This window comes from Megachile rotundata, chromosome 4, assembly GCF_050947335.1.
Source record: "Megachile rotundata isolate GNS110a chromosome 4, iyMegRotu1, whole genome shotgun sequence".
NCBI lineage: Eukaryota > Metazoa > Arthropoda > Insecta > Hymenoptera > Megachilidae > Megachile > Megachile rotundata.
In genome coordinates, this window is record NC_134986.1 from 2307920 (window position 1) to 2326646 (window position 18727).

Sequence of the window (18727 nt, forward strand, 5' to 3'; positions counted from 1 at the left end):
TAAGCTTAATACATACTTGAGTTACAACTTTTAAATAATCAAATGTTTTAATCAAAATTATTTGTGTAATTTGTACTCTTTATATATTGGATATGTTATTTTAAGATAAGTTAATGAAATTTCAATAGTTTTGGAATATCTGGAGATTATGTAGGTATATACATATTTATAGTTATAAATATATTACTTAGAAATATGTTAAGCCTGAATAACATAACATATTATTGAATCGTGGTATTATTGCTTTCGACAATATGCTATTTAGGTTATTAATATTTTTAAAAGGTGAAAGTAAAAAATATCGTTAAAAATGTTACTCAGAAGAATTTAAAAAATAAGGAAAAAGGACTGAAATGGAAGGTAAATAATTAATTATTGCAAAAGAATTCAGCTTGAAATTACCTGTTGGGTAAATGTAACCGATTATAATCACTGCGCTGGTTTGATCATTTGTGCAATTATCGTGATTCTTCTTATTTTTAAGTTACTAGTTCGTAGTAATGAAGGGAAGTATGAATATATATCAATCATAAGATTATATATAATTATTTGTAGTATAACCAAGCAAATTAGATCTAATTAATTTTTTATAAAGTGAAAGATTATTTTTTATAGTTCACCGTATTGACTAACTGATACGTAATAACGTATCAATTTGTATGCATATTCCATTGTTTAAAGTGTAAGGTAAAACTGGTTATCTTTTACTTTCTCATGGTTCTACTTTCTATCATTTCTACTTTAAAAAATGAAATATTTATTAACAAATTAGATACAGTAGTCAAATGTTATTATATTGTACGAAGTACTTGCTTGCTGATGCAATCGATTATTTAATTTATAATAGAAACTATACACTTACAATCACGTCAAAAAAATTGTGGAGTAAAGCCATGTGATGCTTTAGTTATGATAAGTAATGTTTCACAAACGCTCAAATATTATAACAATTATAATAATAGTTTATTGAATGTGTGTATAAATTTTTTAATGTTAAAGTTGTAAATAGATATAATTTAAGTATATTTAAATTTTAGATATAAATATTAATTTTAAGCACTAAAATGCAAAATTATATTAAATTTCATGAATTTACATTATTTATATAGTTCTTTATTTTAAATGTACAAGATCCGTAATATTAAATTTCCAATTAATTAAAACTGGCACCAAATGTAATCAAAAGTGATGTACAGTTAGTTACAAAAACGTAAGAAAAATGTCTTCTAGTATTCCTAAATTTGTTTATAGTCAAATATCTACTTCATCTGATGATATATTGAATTTTAACATTAATATATTATAAAGTTTATTTAAATTTATATTTATTTCACGTATAATTTTAAAAATAAACACATTGCAAATTATGTAAAGTTTTTTACTTTGTTCTTCAAAAACATTTCAATTATAAAAAATTACACATTCCTCACATAAAAAATTCGAATTATGAATATTTACTATCAAACAAAAATTTTTTATGGTACGATTGTAAGATTTTTCTCATTTCAAGAAATTGCTGACCATTTTAATCATTGACTCGTGGATTATAAATATTCATACGTTTTTAACACTGAAATGTATAAATAGTATGCATAAAAAATGAAATAATTTATTCAACACGTGTAAAATATGCAAAACATTTGATTTAAGGTAATGCTTTAAATTGTCTGGAAAAGTAAAATATTTTTGTGTGAAGTTGAAATCATAAGATCAGAAATAATCTGAAATTTTCGTGTTGAAATATCTTTTTTCGATAATTCTTCATTCAAAATATGTAAAAAATTTCAATTTTCAAAAGGTCTGAATCATATTAAAATGAGATCAGATTAACACACTCGAGTCAAGAAATTTCTGTAAAACTAATTATATTTAAATATTGTGTTTATTACTCGTCTATTTTATGCTTTTTACAAATTTTATTTGTCAACATTCGCTTTAATTGAAACAAATTAGTCCAATCCCAATGTGCTCCAATTAATCACAATCCATTGCAAAAACAATTTCGAGTATCAATTCCATTAAATAATTAATTGATTCGTGAAATCACGATTCTATTTCACGCGCCCTAATAATTCCAGCAGCCACTGCAAACATTAATAGACTATACGCGGGTGATCACATTTCAACATCCAATCAAACTATTCAAATCGCCCCATGTAGCAACATATCTTCGAATGATTAAAACCCACAAACCCATAGTCGCAAGTCCCAGATCCATAAAATGATCTCTTCGGCGATGTTTCAATCCCTCGACCATCCATTCCCAAGCGAGAACGCATGATCCAAGATCGAGTCATCCTTCGCATCCACCTCCGTGTGCAGCTCGAACAAGCGAATCGAGGTGGAAGAAGCGATCGTTACCACCCTCGCACCAGGAGGCTCGCGCCAAGTATAGCGTTGTCCGTGGACCGAATCAGCGACGGCACCGATCGGAGACCCGACTCGTTCTACCGTATGCCGGGGCATCGAGGATGCCTTCAAGTTGTGCAGCTTTTTGGTGGGGAACCTTGACCGAGTGACGTTCACCAGCAGCAGGCAGGAGCAGCAACATGGTAGAGCAGAAGCAGCGAGCAGTAATAGCAACATCAGCGCCGGCTGTACCATACTAGCGTGCTCCTCAGGACGCGTGTATACCTGTTAACGTCCGCGTATGTCCGCTCGCTGCCTCTCCATTCGTCCGTGGCGCGTTCATCCGTCCGTCCGTCCGTCCGTGCCTTCTCTCCTGCCTGTCTCTCTGTCGGGGCCTGAGCCCGGTGGGATAGGACGGGTCCCTGGTGGAAGGAGTAGTAAGCGGCCTACGCAGTTTCAAGCTGGGCCCCAGCTTTTATTAGTTCTTCGGCGCTCGGCGGAGAACGGTGCGTGCCGGAGTGGTAGTCAGCTAGAGAGTGCGTTCAGATCCGGGGAATCAGTTAACGTAGCAGTGCGAATGAATCGTCAAAGTGACAGTTGGGGTCAGCAGAGAGTCGAGAGTTAATCTGCTTCGTGAAATCGGCGGATCCTCTTCCGATAGCAGGGAAACGGTGTGTGTGCGTTAGGCCGATAGTGACTTCGAGGGGAAGTGACTCGAGACAAATTATTTTGGGAATTTTTGGCGCGAGGAAGAATATCGAAAGCACTGATCTAATGGATGATCGATGATAATCGTTCTGGTGACGTCGCATCGGATCAGAATCGGGTGCAAGGTGTTCGTCTCACCGGTCCCACGGGACGAGACACCCGGTTGCCCCGGTGGCAGTGACAGTTGCTGTACGTGAGAGTGTTTTGTTCGGTTTAACCACGAGCCGAGTTTCTCCTCCGTCTTCTTACAGCTCTGGTACAAACGGAGGATATCCTTAAACAGAGTATAGCAGACGCATTACCGATCGGAATGCTACTGTGCCAGTGAAGGTAAATTGAATTCTGAAGTTTGACCGATACTTTATGAGGCTTACACATTCGACTTTTGCTAATACGCGTCAATCTCGTTGACTGATGTTCCGTCGTCGATTGACTCGTTGACAACGCGAAACCGTGGGAACATCTTGTAACACGCTTCGAGGAGATTCGCTTTTAAGGTTTCCTCTTTGAGGGAAGAAGATCATCGAGATCGAAACGTCTGTTACGGCGCAATAACAAGAATCGATCAAGGCTACCAGTGCTGTTTCAGACGGAGTGTAGTGCAGCGTAACGTCGATAGATTAGTGTTACATAAAAGCTGCGAGTTGTATCGTGTGCTTGCACTTAGTGCTCAAGAAAATTTCAGTTTTACACGTTCGTTAGTTAATCAATTGTGCGGAGTTGAACACGTGAAATCTGCTCGTAGGAAGCAGATTATCGTCCCTCAAAGAGTGAACAGAAAGATAAGCTCCTCGTAAGTGTCGATCTTGGGAATGATGCAGAATAGAGTACACCTCAGTGATTTCAATGATCTTCTTTTATATTATGATGCTTATGATCTCGAATACAGTGAGTGATCAGATTGTTATGAACCTTGCAAATAATTCCTTATTTAAATCTATACACAATTAAAATTTCGAGTACATTTAAAACGAAACTTTTTATGTTATGAACATAAAAGTGTTAGAACGTTGTTAATAATATATAGGATATTTACGTCAATTTTAATCAAAATTTTACTATATTTTACAACGAACGTGATAGGACATATGAATTTTTCTAGGATTTCTTGTCTATAGGATAAGAAATATTTTTCAAGTTTCTTTTAGTAAAAGACGAACAGTTTCGAAAATCGTTGCTCTTTTAACATAATAACTTAGTACATTTTTAAACAGAATACTTGAAAGAATCGAGTAAGGAAACTAAGCAGCTGCATACAAAAATCAGAGATAATCTGTGTTTCTCAGAAAATGTAAAAGATTTACGTCGTTTATCGTCAGAGCTATAAAAAAACTCGTTTATTTTTTATTCCATTAGTTATCATTTACGCCAGCAACGTTGGCTAACGTTGACTCTAACTCTGAGTATGAGGAAAATTTTTTTACGTACGCAATTAAAGATACATTTGTACATCGTCAGTATCGAATTACATTACTATAAATGAACGAATATATAATATACCAATTTATCATAAATAGTGTTTTGCTATACAGATATGAAATAAGACGGCGTTGCTAATGAATCAATATTTAAATAATTTCTTTATTCAGGCATAAAAAAAATATCAAAAGCGGAATATTTTGTTATAAATGAAAACACACAATGATTTGATTAGCTTCTGTTTCATACTAGAAGTAATTTTTATTTTGATGACAATACGGCTTGAACTAAATATTTTCTACTTCTAGAGATAATAGAGCACTATGAAACGTTAACCTAACGACATATTGACGCTACTGAGAATTTTCTTAATTTATTTTTAATAAATCTTATCTACATTATAGCTTTATTTTTACGATTCTATTTATATTATTTACAATGAACTGCGATCTCAAATGTCTAATACGAATGGTTTTAATTAAAAATGTAAAAAAATTCTTCATCATGCAGATAATAGATTGTTGTGGAATTTCAAAGCATTATATATGGGTCACCGTACAAATTATGTCAGATGTAACTGTAATTTTAATATTAGTTATAATTTTGATTTCTTTATATAAGAATTTGTGGAAGGTTAACTTTGTAGCTTTATTCTCTAAATTACTATCATGATTTTCTGAAATTTCTAGTACTATAATTTTTCTTGCTCCGTTCAGAAATGTTAATCTTTGAAACAAATTTAATATGTATACTATTGTATAAATCGCTTATGACGATGTAAGTGAAAAATTTTTAAACAATATTCACTTTTTGATGGTATGAGAAATTACCTTTATTTAGTAATTGAGAAATTCATTCATTGAAAATATTGAAAAACTAACGATATAAATATTGTAACAAAACAACATATTTTCAATTATATCGAAGTTAATAGGTTTATCGTCACGTCACCCATATATGAATGACGCATAAGTTTATATGTGAGTTATTTACTTGAGTTATCTCTTCAAAATACTTGATTTACTCACTTATCAAAAACATTTTTAGTTACCTATTGATAAATAATATTATTAAACACTTTAAGGTATATCTAGTAATAGTAACTAAATATCATCAGAACAATCAACCAGGTGTGTTGAGAACAAAATTATCATTAATTAGATCTTTTGACAGAGGTAACGTGAACGTTCAAAGAAAACCAGCGATGTGTCTTCAAAGCTGAAAACAAACACTGGCATGTGATGTGCATGATACAACATAAATACGATATAAAACTATTTACAATATAAAATTATTTAAAAAATGAATTTCTGTAAAAAGTCAATAAAAAACTTTAATGCACTATAAAATTATTTAGAAAATTTCTATAAAAATTGCATATAAAATTCTTTAGAAAGTGAATTTTTATAACGCACATAAATATCAATGGAGAATCAGTGTACCATATTCTGCATAGTTACCACGATTTTTTGTGTAAGATATTGTAAAACAAATGAACAAATCACTTTCATATGAAGTCATAATTATCAGGACTATAAAGTAGGGACGGTCTGATATGTCGTATTCGTACGATTCGAGTATTTTGTTTGTCGAAGAGAGACTCCGATCGAAAAGGAAACGACTTTCAACGAACACGTGCGATTTACTCTCGAGTCAGGTCGGATCTCGTCGATGATAGGGAAACCAGAAATACAGAGGGAAGAGCAATATCATCGTTAACACGTTGACTGCTACAGTGAAAACGGATATACGCGGCAAGACGCTGACTGCTACAGTAGAAATAGTCGTGTTTAATACGACACATTAATAAACGGATAATTATAGACAACGGAAATAAATTTGTTTAGTGCGATATTTTATTTGGTTGCTTTACATTATTAGTGCAATTGTGTCATTATATTTCAAATCAATGTTGGATATTTTTTTTAAATAACTTTCAAATATAAATTTTGAATAGATATTGACGAAAAATCGTTTGAATAAAAAGGAGATATTGTAGAATAATTTTATTCAAATGATCTTCATTGTAGTATTCATTCTAATGTTTGTTATTGTAATAAATTCTTTTTATTCGAAGAAATAATGTTTTCTTTTAAATGTTTTTATTTTTGGGTCTCTAGATATACTTGTTTCTTTGTTTAGTTTAAATCCGTATTTGAAAATTAAAACAGTACAACTACTACAATTTTTCTATTACAATATTCGTTGCTTTTTGAATAAATTCGCTATAAATACATTTTCATTTTTCTTTTATTTTAAATCCGTAGTTAAAGGTTATTCGAATTATCCATTATTGCAGTGTTTTAATTCCTTAATTATTTTATAAAGTTAAATTTGTAGTACCGATTAACAACGCACAGGATATTTATATCAAAATGTTGGCCAAACTGTTTCATTTGTTTTAAATGAATGAAATATACTGGAAAGTGATATAACGTAATTATTTAATAAAATTATAAATTGAAATACAAGGAAGAATGTTACAATTTTTTCTTATAAACGCTTTTCTACATTGAGGAATATATTCTAACAGAATTTTACTACTTTTTATAAATGTGCAATATATTAATCATTTTGAAAACATTTTGTCATAATCATTGTGCTCTGAATTCATTATTTATGATCAGAAGTTTGACAATTTCTAAATAACATATTATTTAGACAATTGTGTACAATTGTGCACTTCTCGGGTTGTTATCTCAAATAGGAAATTTGCAGCAAATTGTAAAATGACAACTGGAAGTCAAAGTATTGATTTATAAACATAAAGATCAACGTTTCACACCTATAAACAAAACAATATTTTTATATTTTGTCTATAGACAAAACAATTCTGTTTTACAAAGTTTGAATTTTGTTATTCTGCAAAATTCGAGAATAGACTCAAAAATTTATTAGTATTTTACAGCGAATAAATTTGTTATGTTTTAAAATAAAATGAGAAATATATTCTTATTAATTGCAAACACTATTTTAGTTCTAGATTCATAAAAATTGTTAAATTATACAGTTAAATTGTTATCAAGTTAAAGGAAGCAGAATTTTGTAATACATGCTGATTCTAATAAAGTCATTGTATGGCAAAATAATTATCGTGTAATGAAACAGAAATAGCTTCAGTGTTGAACAAATTAAGTTTCGTATTTCCATCAATTTTTTGGTGCTGAAAGTATACTGTACAGTGGACTACGGATATGTCAAGAATACGATCGATTAATTTCCAAAAGACCTTCATTTTTTATGTCTTACATTATTTGTTTAATAAACACTTTCCGAAATTGGCCTTCGTCATTTACTAATTATTCAATTATACAAAGGAAATGCGACGTAACAGTAACCTCCATCGCAGTCAAAGTGTTAATCAAAATCATTAACTCACGTTAACATTCACGATTTAAGTTACAAATCCATTTTATTCGTTTAACATTAAACTTTTTGTTATAAAAGTGATAAGTGCACTGTAGTTGTTTATGCATTCATGATATCAAAGAATATAATAAATCAACAAGCTGTATAGTCCGTTCAATAGTCAACGCGATGATTGAGTTATAAATAATAGATACAACATTTTTCTTCTGTTTTGTCTGTCATTCAAAATGAGCTCTTTAACATAATAAAAAACAGAAAAGAAAATTTCAAATAAAACGAAGCGTTTGCATGTAACAAAACATTTTTAGTTTCTATAATTCCAGAATAATAATTTATTCAATGAATGACACGTTATTTTATAAATAAAGAATATTACTTATTTATTTTCAAACAAAAATTATGAATAGTTAGAAATTATTTATTATTCGGTTACTGTTATTCACTAAACAAATTATTGCATCAAAAGTTATTTTAAAAAGCAATTTGTTACTCTTGAGTAATACGTTTTACTCGCAAAGTTTTATTTTGTAAAGTTTTTATTCAAACATTATTCGAATAAATTCGTTAAGAACAAAAATGATGTGTTACTCATTATTCACAAATATGTTTGTAGAAGGATTCGATGTTGATTATTTAAGTATTAAAATTAGTTTCGATGAGGTTTAATTTTTGTTTTGTTCAATCGTCTTACGCTTCGTTCAATTTGTATTACTTAAAAATTTAATATCGCACGCAGTGATTAGACTAAACGATTCTACTTCATAAATATGCTCATCTCTATACGATTTACTCGCTGTAATCTTGTTCAACTAGTTCGTTTAAGTGGTAGAAACATCATTAAAGATAATTACTTTTTACCTTCAACTTTAACGTTTACATTCAAATTTCATCTCTTCGAATATGATATTTTTGAGTTAGTAACAAATATATAACTTTAAATAATCTTTTAATTATAAAAAAGATGAGTATAACTTCATGTGCAATTATATCAGACTCATATCGAATTGATAGTAATTAAATAAATGACAGGATTGATATTATGTTGCATTTAATTATGTCTCTTTATCTCAAATCAACAGCGCTTAAATAAAAAAAAATTCAAAAACACTACTAATATGATAGTCTCGCGAATTGCTGGTTGAATTTAAAATAGAATACATTTCGATACGTTTTTCGATTTATCTAAACAAAATACTGATGCTTTTATCAAAATTAATATTAGAAAAATCAGTATAAATAACAGAAATATGTATTACGTGTTTGCAATATTATAAATATTACATTTTTCTCTATAAATGATATATTCAGAAAATTCAAACAATTTTAGAAAAAAAAACATCTACATCGAAAATTAGATTGTGCATACAAGGCATTCAAATCTATAAATATAAATTATTTATAATATAAACTGCCTATGCTATGAAAGAATATAATTCAAAATTTGAATGGTTTCGAGGAAACGTGATTAGGTGTAAAGAGAATATAATCAATTAATCTGTATCTGAACGCGTATAAATCAAGGGAGGGATCTTTTAAACAAAATTATTCATATTGAATAGATTTATCGATACAATTCTTTATTTCCTACAAAAATGTACTCAAGTATTTGTGTCGAAAAGCCATTATTCTAACAAGTATTTTAGTCTCAGTATTGCAAAACACTTTGAACAATATGAAACGTGATTTCTTTTATTTAAGCAGTGTTCGAATTTGCAAAAATATTCCAATGAAGCAGTTTGTTTATGAAAGATTGCTAAAAATACTGATTTTTACAATGATTTATTCTGAAGGACGATATAAAAAATTCTGAGAGGACAAAATTGGAAAAAAGAAATTACAATTTGCTCAAAGTATTTTATGCATTCCACGAAGTCGTTTTAAAGTGGTGAATAATCGCATATTTGTCCCATCGAATTTTTTCCTTATTTTTCGGAGAAGTACCATTTTTACATCCTACGTCAACTTTGCATCGATTCTACTTGTTTTTACGACTTGAAAAAACCAAAAAATAATCTCCGATTCACACCTTCTTCTTGTACGAGTCATTTTGTAAATGAACAAATTCGACGCTTCGATTAACAGTTGCTGAACGAAAGAAAGTAGCATTGAACATCTTCATTTCTGTCAAACATTTGTACAAATAATGAATAAAATATGTCGGCTACCGCAGTAGCTGCAATTTTAAATCGAATTGGCAATAACATTAATCTGTTTAAAGTAGTATTACTAAGTACTTCCAACCACGCTCTTTATTATAATCTTTATTTGAAAATTTAAGTTATTAATAAAATAATAAAATTATGTAATAAATAATAATCATATAAACTAATATTCAATAGATAAAATTCATAATCAAAATAATAATCAAAGTAAGTAACATATAATTTTAAACCAAATTTAAAATTTTCGATAAAAATCTTTATTTTACCGAAATTTGGTTTGCTATTTAATGAATCAAAATTTGAAATAGAAGTTAAATATAAAAATTAGGAGCATTAACACGCTAAGATCTGCAATAAAACACATTATTATATCAAATATTCACCCTTAACGCTCTGACTTAATTAATTTTGAATATCGACTGACAACTCCAACTTATTCTTATTATACTTCAACTTGCAAGTTTTTAAGTATCAGATTTTAAATGCTACAATGACGTGTAAATAATAATATTAAATTCATTCAAAACAATCTTCATTCACCTCAGAAGTAATATAATTTTGGTTACAATATTTATATTAATTATAATATATTAATATTATATATTAATTATAATTATAATTCAGTAATGTAATGCCTTACATCGGTGGTGCTGCAGAGGCACACTTGGAGTGTTAAGGGTTAATGATCTATCCACCCCTACTAATATACTATCTTATACTATTAATATAACAATCAGATTATTAAAAATTTTCTTCCTATTTCATTTCTTAAGGATTTAATCACCACAAACTACTATAGCAATCGTTATGTTTAAATGTTAATAAATTATGTCTCTTAATAAGGTATTCCTTTATTTAGTCAATTATATTCAGTCAAACTTATTCAGATTAATTTATGTCATATTTGGTTTAAAGTATTTTACTGAAGTTAAGCAACTGCATAACAACTACTTCCATAACAGTAAATCTGAAATAGGGTAAGTTAGATCTGAAATCTAAACAAAAATGACCAGGTTCAAACATTACATTCTACTTTAGTAATTCCTATTAGTTTTAACGACATCTTAATAATATTATCGATGCATTCAATTACTGATAACATTTAAATTGTATCAAACTATTGCTTAAAAACAACCATGGAAGGTTTACATCATATGTTGCCCCTCCTATACTACGGTACTTGGAGAACACGGTTTTGATACACCGCGATGCAAAAATTACGATAATCCTCTTATAAATGCTCTTAGAATGCAGTTTCTGTATGTATGATGTCACTTAATATGAACTTGTACAACACTCTCGTAATACTAGTTTCATTTAATACGGTTGTGATATAACGGAACGAACTAACAACACAAAATCAGTAGAGTATTAAATCATCGTCACATTCGTGTTATTAATGTTTGTAAATATCGATATTATACTTATTTGTGAAAAACATAATTACGACCATATATTCAAATTAAACTATTCAGATACTTTTTTTGCTAAATAGGCAATTTTCAACTGTGTTATAGGGCGGCTAACTATACCTTCGTAACACTTTTCAAGCCTTTAAACAGGAAGTTGTATGTCCACAAAACGTTTTTGTATGTTTTTCACAGATCTTACAATTTTTCAATTAATATAAGTAGCACTTCAGTGCACTTCATTGTATCCTTTGAACAGAAATGACAGGAGACAACTTTCATGATTCCAACTTTTTTCAAAAATACAATAACGCACACTCATGAAACAAGCTTAAAGTATACTCATCGTTACCATGCAAAGGACACGTTTGTCATTTCAATATAAAGTCAGAACATAAAAGTGAAAATTTGCACATTCATGGGCCTGCCATGAGGAAGACAGTATGTAAATATCTCGGCATTCACTTCGGTTATGATGCAACAACGAATTATACAGGGTAGAATAACATGTAAAAGCGAGCACCTCGTAACTCCTTACAGAAAAATGCAGAATAATGTGACTCTTTATGGAAAAATCAGAAGAAAATATACAGTAAAAGCTTTTGAGAGAAACAAGTTTGAAAATTCACTTCGTTCCTTAACTACTATAGCAATATTATCTTTTGTCGAACAACGTAAGCACTTATTGTGCTTCTAAACAATGTCTACACAGCACGCGAATGTTATTGGCTTAAAAGAAAAGCACGAACAAAATTTTCAATGGAAATAATTTTAATTCTCGTGTTATCACCGAAAGATATACCCTCGATAATGGTTATTGAAATTTCAGTTCTTTGAATGCGTAATTGATCGTTCGGACTAATTGCTCCTCAATTTCTTACTGTATATTTTTCTTTAATGTATTCTCATAAATAAAAGTTCGTGGATGTAAGATCTGTGGACCCTGAAGGCCAAGCTGTATATCTTATCCATTAATCATAATTATTGTTTAAAAATCTTCTTGTATTTCGACTAAAGTGTCATTGAACATGCTATGTTCACTTTGCTTGACAGAAAGTAACATTGCCAGCGCAAGAACGCAGAAAATTTTCAAACTTGATTTTCTTGAAAAATAAGCCAAAAATTAACATATTCTGTTGTATATTTCTCTGTTATTTTTTAATAAAAAAATACGCGGTATTTACTTTTAGGTATTATTCAACCGGAATACATTTATTCATACATGTTATTTGGCTGAATTATATTTATTATTACACATTATTTGGCCTTAATACATTTGTTATTACACGTTATTTGGTCGGGGTACATTTATTGTTACATGTTATTCGGTTGGAGCGTAGTCTGATACTTTTGACAGATGATTTGTCCACGATGTCGTCGTATCTACATAAAAACTCGAAGTCGAGTAAGGTCGGTTCCCAATAAAAGGCCACGTGGAGTTTGACACAATTACGAGGGCCCGTCGTCCTGTTTCAGCGTCCTTCTCGACGCGTCCCTCGTTATGTCCAGAAATAGACATCGGCGAGGCAAGCCTTATGAACAGCTCAATCCTTTTCTTCTCTTTCCTCTCTTTCTTCTGCTCGCTCTTTTGTTTCGCCTGTCCGCTTGCAGCAAGGCTCGCGGAATGAAGATCGCGCCTTCTCGTCCTGACGTGCGAATCCCTGCGGCTCAGCCGTGACCGAATCGCCTCTTTCATTACTCGAGAGATCCGTCGCGACGGGTTAGCTCCTGAAACGACGATCTATTCCAATGGAACGCGAGAAAAATCGTCGGATCGCGAATATATTCGGCGGACGAAGCGCCGACCTTGGCGTACCCAAAGTGTGTCAGTGGAACACGCCGGGGCGTCTGAGGAATCTTCGAAAGTGGTCGACTTTGACAGGATCGATCGATCGATTCGAAGTTCCGATGCAACAGCTGTTTCATCAGGATTTGAACTATGTTCCAATGAAACGAAGCAGCTCGTGAATTTTAAATAATCTTTTTTACCAATGCAAAATTCGAAATTATAAAAGAGTGTAGTAATATTTCGTATCAAAATTTTTTTAATTCTAAGAATTTCTTAATTCTAATAATATTTCGATCTTTATTTGGATCTCCTCAAAATATGTGTGCTTTTTATAAACAAAAATATGAATTCGTTTCATAAGTTTTTGTAGTGCGAAATAAATATGTGTTTTAAGTATAATTCTGAGTAGGTTTATTAAAAATGTAGGAATGAATATTTATTTATACTCTAATTTGAGTAACTTTTGATTGTTAATATTTTTCTAAATATCATCGAAAGTCATCGAAAGAGATTTAAATTCCACTTACCCAAAACTAAAAAACATGTCGTTCAAATATTAAGTTGTAAACCATGTAATAAGATAAATGCAGAAAAATACAATTTAGAAACATTTTTAGTTAATAATTATCAATTAAATTTGACGTGTTAGATGTCTATATTTCTAATCAGCACAAATAGCAATGTTCGCACTTCTGCTCATGGAGTATCCTAACTCTTACCCATATAACTTTTATATTATACATTGTATAAATTGCATCTTGATATCATTTTAATATTGAAGTCCGTAATAGATATATGGATAATAATAGTTTCAAAAATGGGACACATTTTGACGAAGAAACACAACAATAAACACAATTTAAACGAATAAATACGTAATAAAATAATAAATATTTTAGATTAATTAAAACTACATTTATAATACTTAAGTAAAATAATTCTTTAACTAATTCCTCTGGTTTAAATTATTCCTGCTTATTTTATCAAGAATACATTAAATATTCATTTCCAACTTTCCTTTTTTTTCATTGTTCGTTTTTTTAGGACTAAGCATTTTAAGTAATACGTTAAACTATATTACCTAGAAATGGAAAATATTTAATAATATTTATTTCATTAATTTTTACAGTGGTTTAAGTACATTTATAGTCATAAGAAACGTATTATTTTTTAAACAATATTTATTACGCTAATTGGGTTGATAAATTATATGCCACTAGAAACAATAAATCATTATATTACATTGTTATTAGTTACCCATATCATTAAATTTAATAAAAATTAGATCCTTAAATATCTCGACTTTAAAATAAATGGATTTGTACCATTTTCAAAATAAACAGCTCATACTTATTCTGAAATTGATGACTTTAGAAATACATACGTATAATTAACTCGTTTGCTTCAAATTGATATTATATTTGTTAGTAGAGACCTTAATATAAAAAATATCATTGAAACAGTAAATAAAATACGTTCACCTTCGATACTTCTAGATTCGGTACAAAAAACCACATTATTCGTCAATAATGAATAATGAATATGAAATAAAATAAACAGTTGACCACCAATAAGAGTGCGCTCTGTGACAACTATAATCACTTCATTTGTCAAATTCCTACAGTCGATTTATTCAAAAATGTACCGTAAAGAGTTAACTTATAAATTTAAATAAAAACTGTGATTTTAAATTTTCAATTCACTTCTGCACGAGAAAGAATGCCTTCCTGCATTTTACTTATATGAGGTTCTGCATATGTGACATGATACGTAGCGTATTAAACCTCAAATCCGTTCGCGTAAATTGCTTGAATCACATATATAAGTGATCTCATAAGATTTACACTCGTTGAACGTCTACGCGTCCAAGTCGAAACGATCTCGTTCCGTTCTTTAAATCGATCGCAGCAACCTGACAACTACAGCAGGATCGTTCGCGTAAACATCCGCGTTGTAAACACGAAAGCATTCAAACACTTCGGATGGTCCTGCTGTGGACATCGAATATCCCAGGTTCCTAACGGCGCGTTTTCGTCGGTGCTCATCGTTAACAATCGTTTTTCAACAACAGTTACGGCGTTTACGTAAATTTATTGGCCAGCTTTAACATTGACTGTAAAACCCAGCTCAATTGGTTCCCGAAGATATAACGAGTTTAAAAAAACCAGCCTCGCCAATTTATTCGCACGAGAGATGCTGTTGACCAACTACATACTGCTTCAAAATCAAACTTTAACGGTTCGAATGTTCAAATCAGATAATCGATCATTCTTAAGCTTATGCTTTTATTTTGTATGTTTAGTAAAATTGATTCAGATTTATTTAAATTATTCAATTAATCCTGAATGAACCTAAACTGGAATCTTTTCATAATGTGAAAAGATTACAAATTTTTAAACGCTAATTTTTGAGACTGAAGATTTAGTCATATAATAAATTAGTAGAAGTATCTTAAAGATACAAATATTAATTAATATGGATTTTCTAACCGTTCAAAAGAGTTCTCTTAATGTTAAGAAACATTTTTTGAGCCATTTGAGTCACAAAATTTTTATTTTGCATCAACTGTTCAAAACGAGTCATCGACCGTTTGTTATAATCTATCCTCTTTACCATCTTCTTGAACCGAGTGCTCGTCATTTTTCCTCGATGATATTAAAGAACCGACCGATGGTGTACCGTGTTGCTTCAGGCGCGAACCTTTGATTTTATCATTGAATCATTGAATGGACGGGCCACCGCAGTAGGAGAACAATAAAACAGTCCGAGAAAGCTGGTCAATATTTATGGAAGACAAGTGACTCTTTATTGCACAGTGGTCCTGCTTCAGGAACTATGGAGGATCATATCGTACGTCCTGTAACGCAATTTTATTGCTAACTATTGCGATTACTTTGCTCTAGAGGATGGTATTTTGAGGAGTTGTTAAAATATGAGCATTCTTAACAAATTTGCAGGAAAAAATTTCAAATTAGGTTATATTTTCATATGTAATCCTTCCGAATTCCTCGAATTTTACTGTAGACTAATTGCAAAGTTACTTACAATATAGCAAATGTCAATTCCAAAAATATTTACGTCGATTTGAATATATGACTTATTTTTGTAAAGTACACTTATTTTTATAAATGAAGATAAATGTAATTAGACATATTTAATGCATATTGCCCGATTACTATACAAATCGTTATATCTAAGATTTTTATTAAACTAGTAGCTGAAAACTTCTCTTGTTTTTTGAAAGTATAGTTATTCCTAAACATTACTTAATTACCGGTACTTCTAGAAATTTGTAATGTTATTATTAGTATACCTCAACTTCAATTGAAACAGACTGTCAAGGCAAATACAACTGGCTCTCGTTTACTTTTCCTTTATCTTGTAACAAGTTTCTTTTAAAATTTCGCAAATATTACTAGAGAAGATTCTCTTACTAGAGAATTCGGAAATGAAAGCCTCTTTGTAGAAAAGAAAATTCAATTCAAATGTTTCTAACAAATTATATTGAGTTATTAATAAAACGTTGCATTGTAGAATAACGTAATTCAAGTTATTTTCTATAATATAATTTCGGACATCACAGATGGTCTCTATAATTAAAAGTACCACTTTCTTTGTATTTTATAATAACAAAATAACTTCTCGTGATTTTGATCTTGATCATAATACCTTTTCGGATGGAAAGGTAAATTTAAGGTTGTTAAAACCCGTTACAGTCATTTATGCGATACAACAATAAAATCAACGAACAGTGAATCCTGAAATTAGAGATAAGAATTATTCGGCTGCCGTGACATTCTCATCGTAAGAAAACGTTTCTCACCGGCTCTCCAGAATTATACATTATAATACACTCAGCATGACGTCATCATTCATTTATGTATGCACTGAAAAAGGTGTCTCATTTTATATCACAAAAAGCGAACTTCGTTCGATCAGATAAGGTGGAATAGAGCTTCCAATATTGATTAGTTTTTTCATAGCTGCATTTATTGTTCTAAATTATTTGCTACGCGTAAGAAACATCTTAATTAAAAGGAAAAGATGTGATAATTACAACGATAACAGTTGGCGTTTATTTAATAGGTATAAAACTATGAATTCATTGCAACTTTTTGTCCAGTTATTACTAAACAAGTTTTAGTAATCTTATCGAGAGTTATTATAGAAAATGCAAAAAGAAATGGGACCAAACAGAAATTTATTTAGTCACAAGATGATTATAAAAATGTATTTTTTATTATGCTCGATGAATACTTTAGAGATGTTGCATATTGCATGGCATTTAGTGTTAGACCATAAAACGATTCATACAGTTGTTTTACAGTTTTCTGAATTATCACATATAATTTGTATATTTTAACATATATCTGCGATTTAATTATTCTGTAAATTCGTTTAGTTTATACTTTAAGTTCAAACCGATATCGATTTTAATTCTGATGTAGTTTTTCCTGCTGTTAAACTTTTTCATTCAAGTATATTTTAATTGTTGTACAATTATTTAAAAATTTATAAAATTCTCTAGCAATTTTAGCTTTTATACACTAAAGTAAATTCGTTTGTACTTATTACCTTAAAAAAGGTTAAGCTACCTAAATAAAAGTTAAATAAAGAATAAGTTGTGCCACTATCATAATAAATTAATGAAAAAAAGGAGATTAAGTAGGTAAGAAAATAGTTTACCTTACACTGTAGGTATACAGGGTTTTCAGAGATTTACTAGCCAGCGTTTTTCTCGTAAAGGACTGGTATGAGAAAAAATGAAAGAGGAAAAAATGATAGTGTTTTTTATAATCAACATAACGAAGTATATATTTTTTTCGTGTTTATACTATTTTTTGAGATATGAAGGTAACCTTCAGTTTCTTTAATGGAATGATATATATTTTTTTATATCATATGAAAGGGCGTATCGAAACGAATTCAACGATGTATCATATCATGACTTTGAAACCCATTCAGAGTCAAGAACGAACAAAATATTTCAAATATTTCGTATTACTGTACTTACCGGTAATTCTTACTGATATGTTTATATTTCGTGTTCAATGTGGTGTCCATTATCGTAACACCATTATCATGACCTAATCATAACATAAAACCACCAAAAGTGCTTTCTAGCTAATGAAAACTTTAAGTCTGACTTACAGGTACCCTTAAGACGAATACAAGCATATGAGTTTTCGGTAGTCAAGCTACTCTTATTCTTACTCAAAATAAATTTCATCCATAAGAAATTACGTGTTGTCCACTTTTACAAGTTATTCAACCTGCATTGTTAGAAATAAGGGAAATAGCGGAGATGTAGATAGTTATTGCCACACCCTGTATATTCGAAGAGATTGCTGATTATACGACGATGAGAACAACACTGTCATCTCGTGCGTGGATGAGCTAGCCGATCAAAAGGCAACAAGACCGCCCTCGCGAGTATCTCGTTCGCCAAATATGGCCAGCATCGCTTCACCTGGGAGTATCTTAATCCGGTGATCGCGATCATGCGAATTGTGTCATTTGAG

General features: G+C 30.4%; 1 protein-coding gene across 3 annotated transcripts in view; it reads left to right on the forward strand.

Moving 5' to 3' along the window:
- Positions 1-2751: 2751 nt before the first annotated feature.
- The window catches only part of blo (bloated), a 251200-nt gene continuing 235224 nt past the window's right edge, over positions 2752-18727 (forward strand). Inside the window, exon 1 of one of the 3 annotated variants that reach the window (XM_012294357.2) lies at positions 2752-3387. Coding sequence is in view for 1 of the 3 variants with exons in the window: in XM_076531388.1 (XP_076387503.1) it covers positions 3870-3945 (76 nt within the window). In the remaining 2 variants the exon portion in view is untranslated. The other 2 variants (XM_012294356.2, XM_076531388.1) reach the window with 2 other exon arrangements.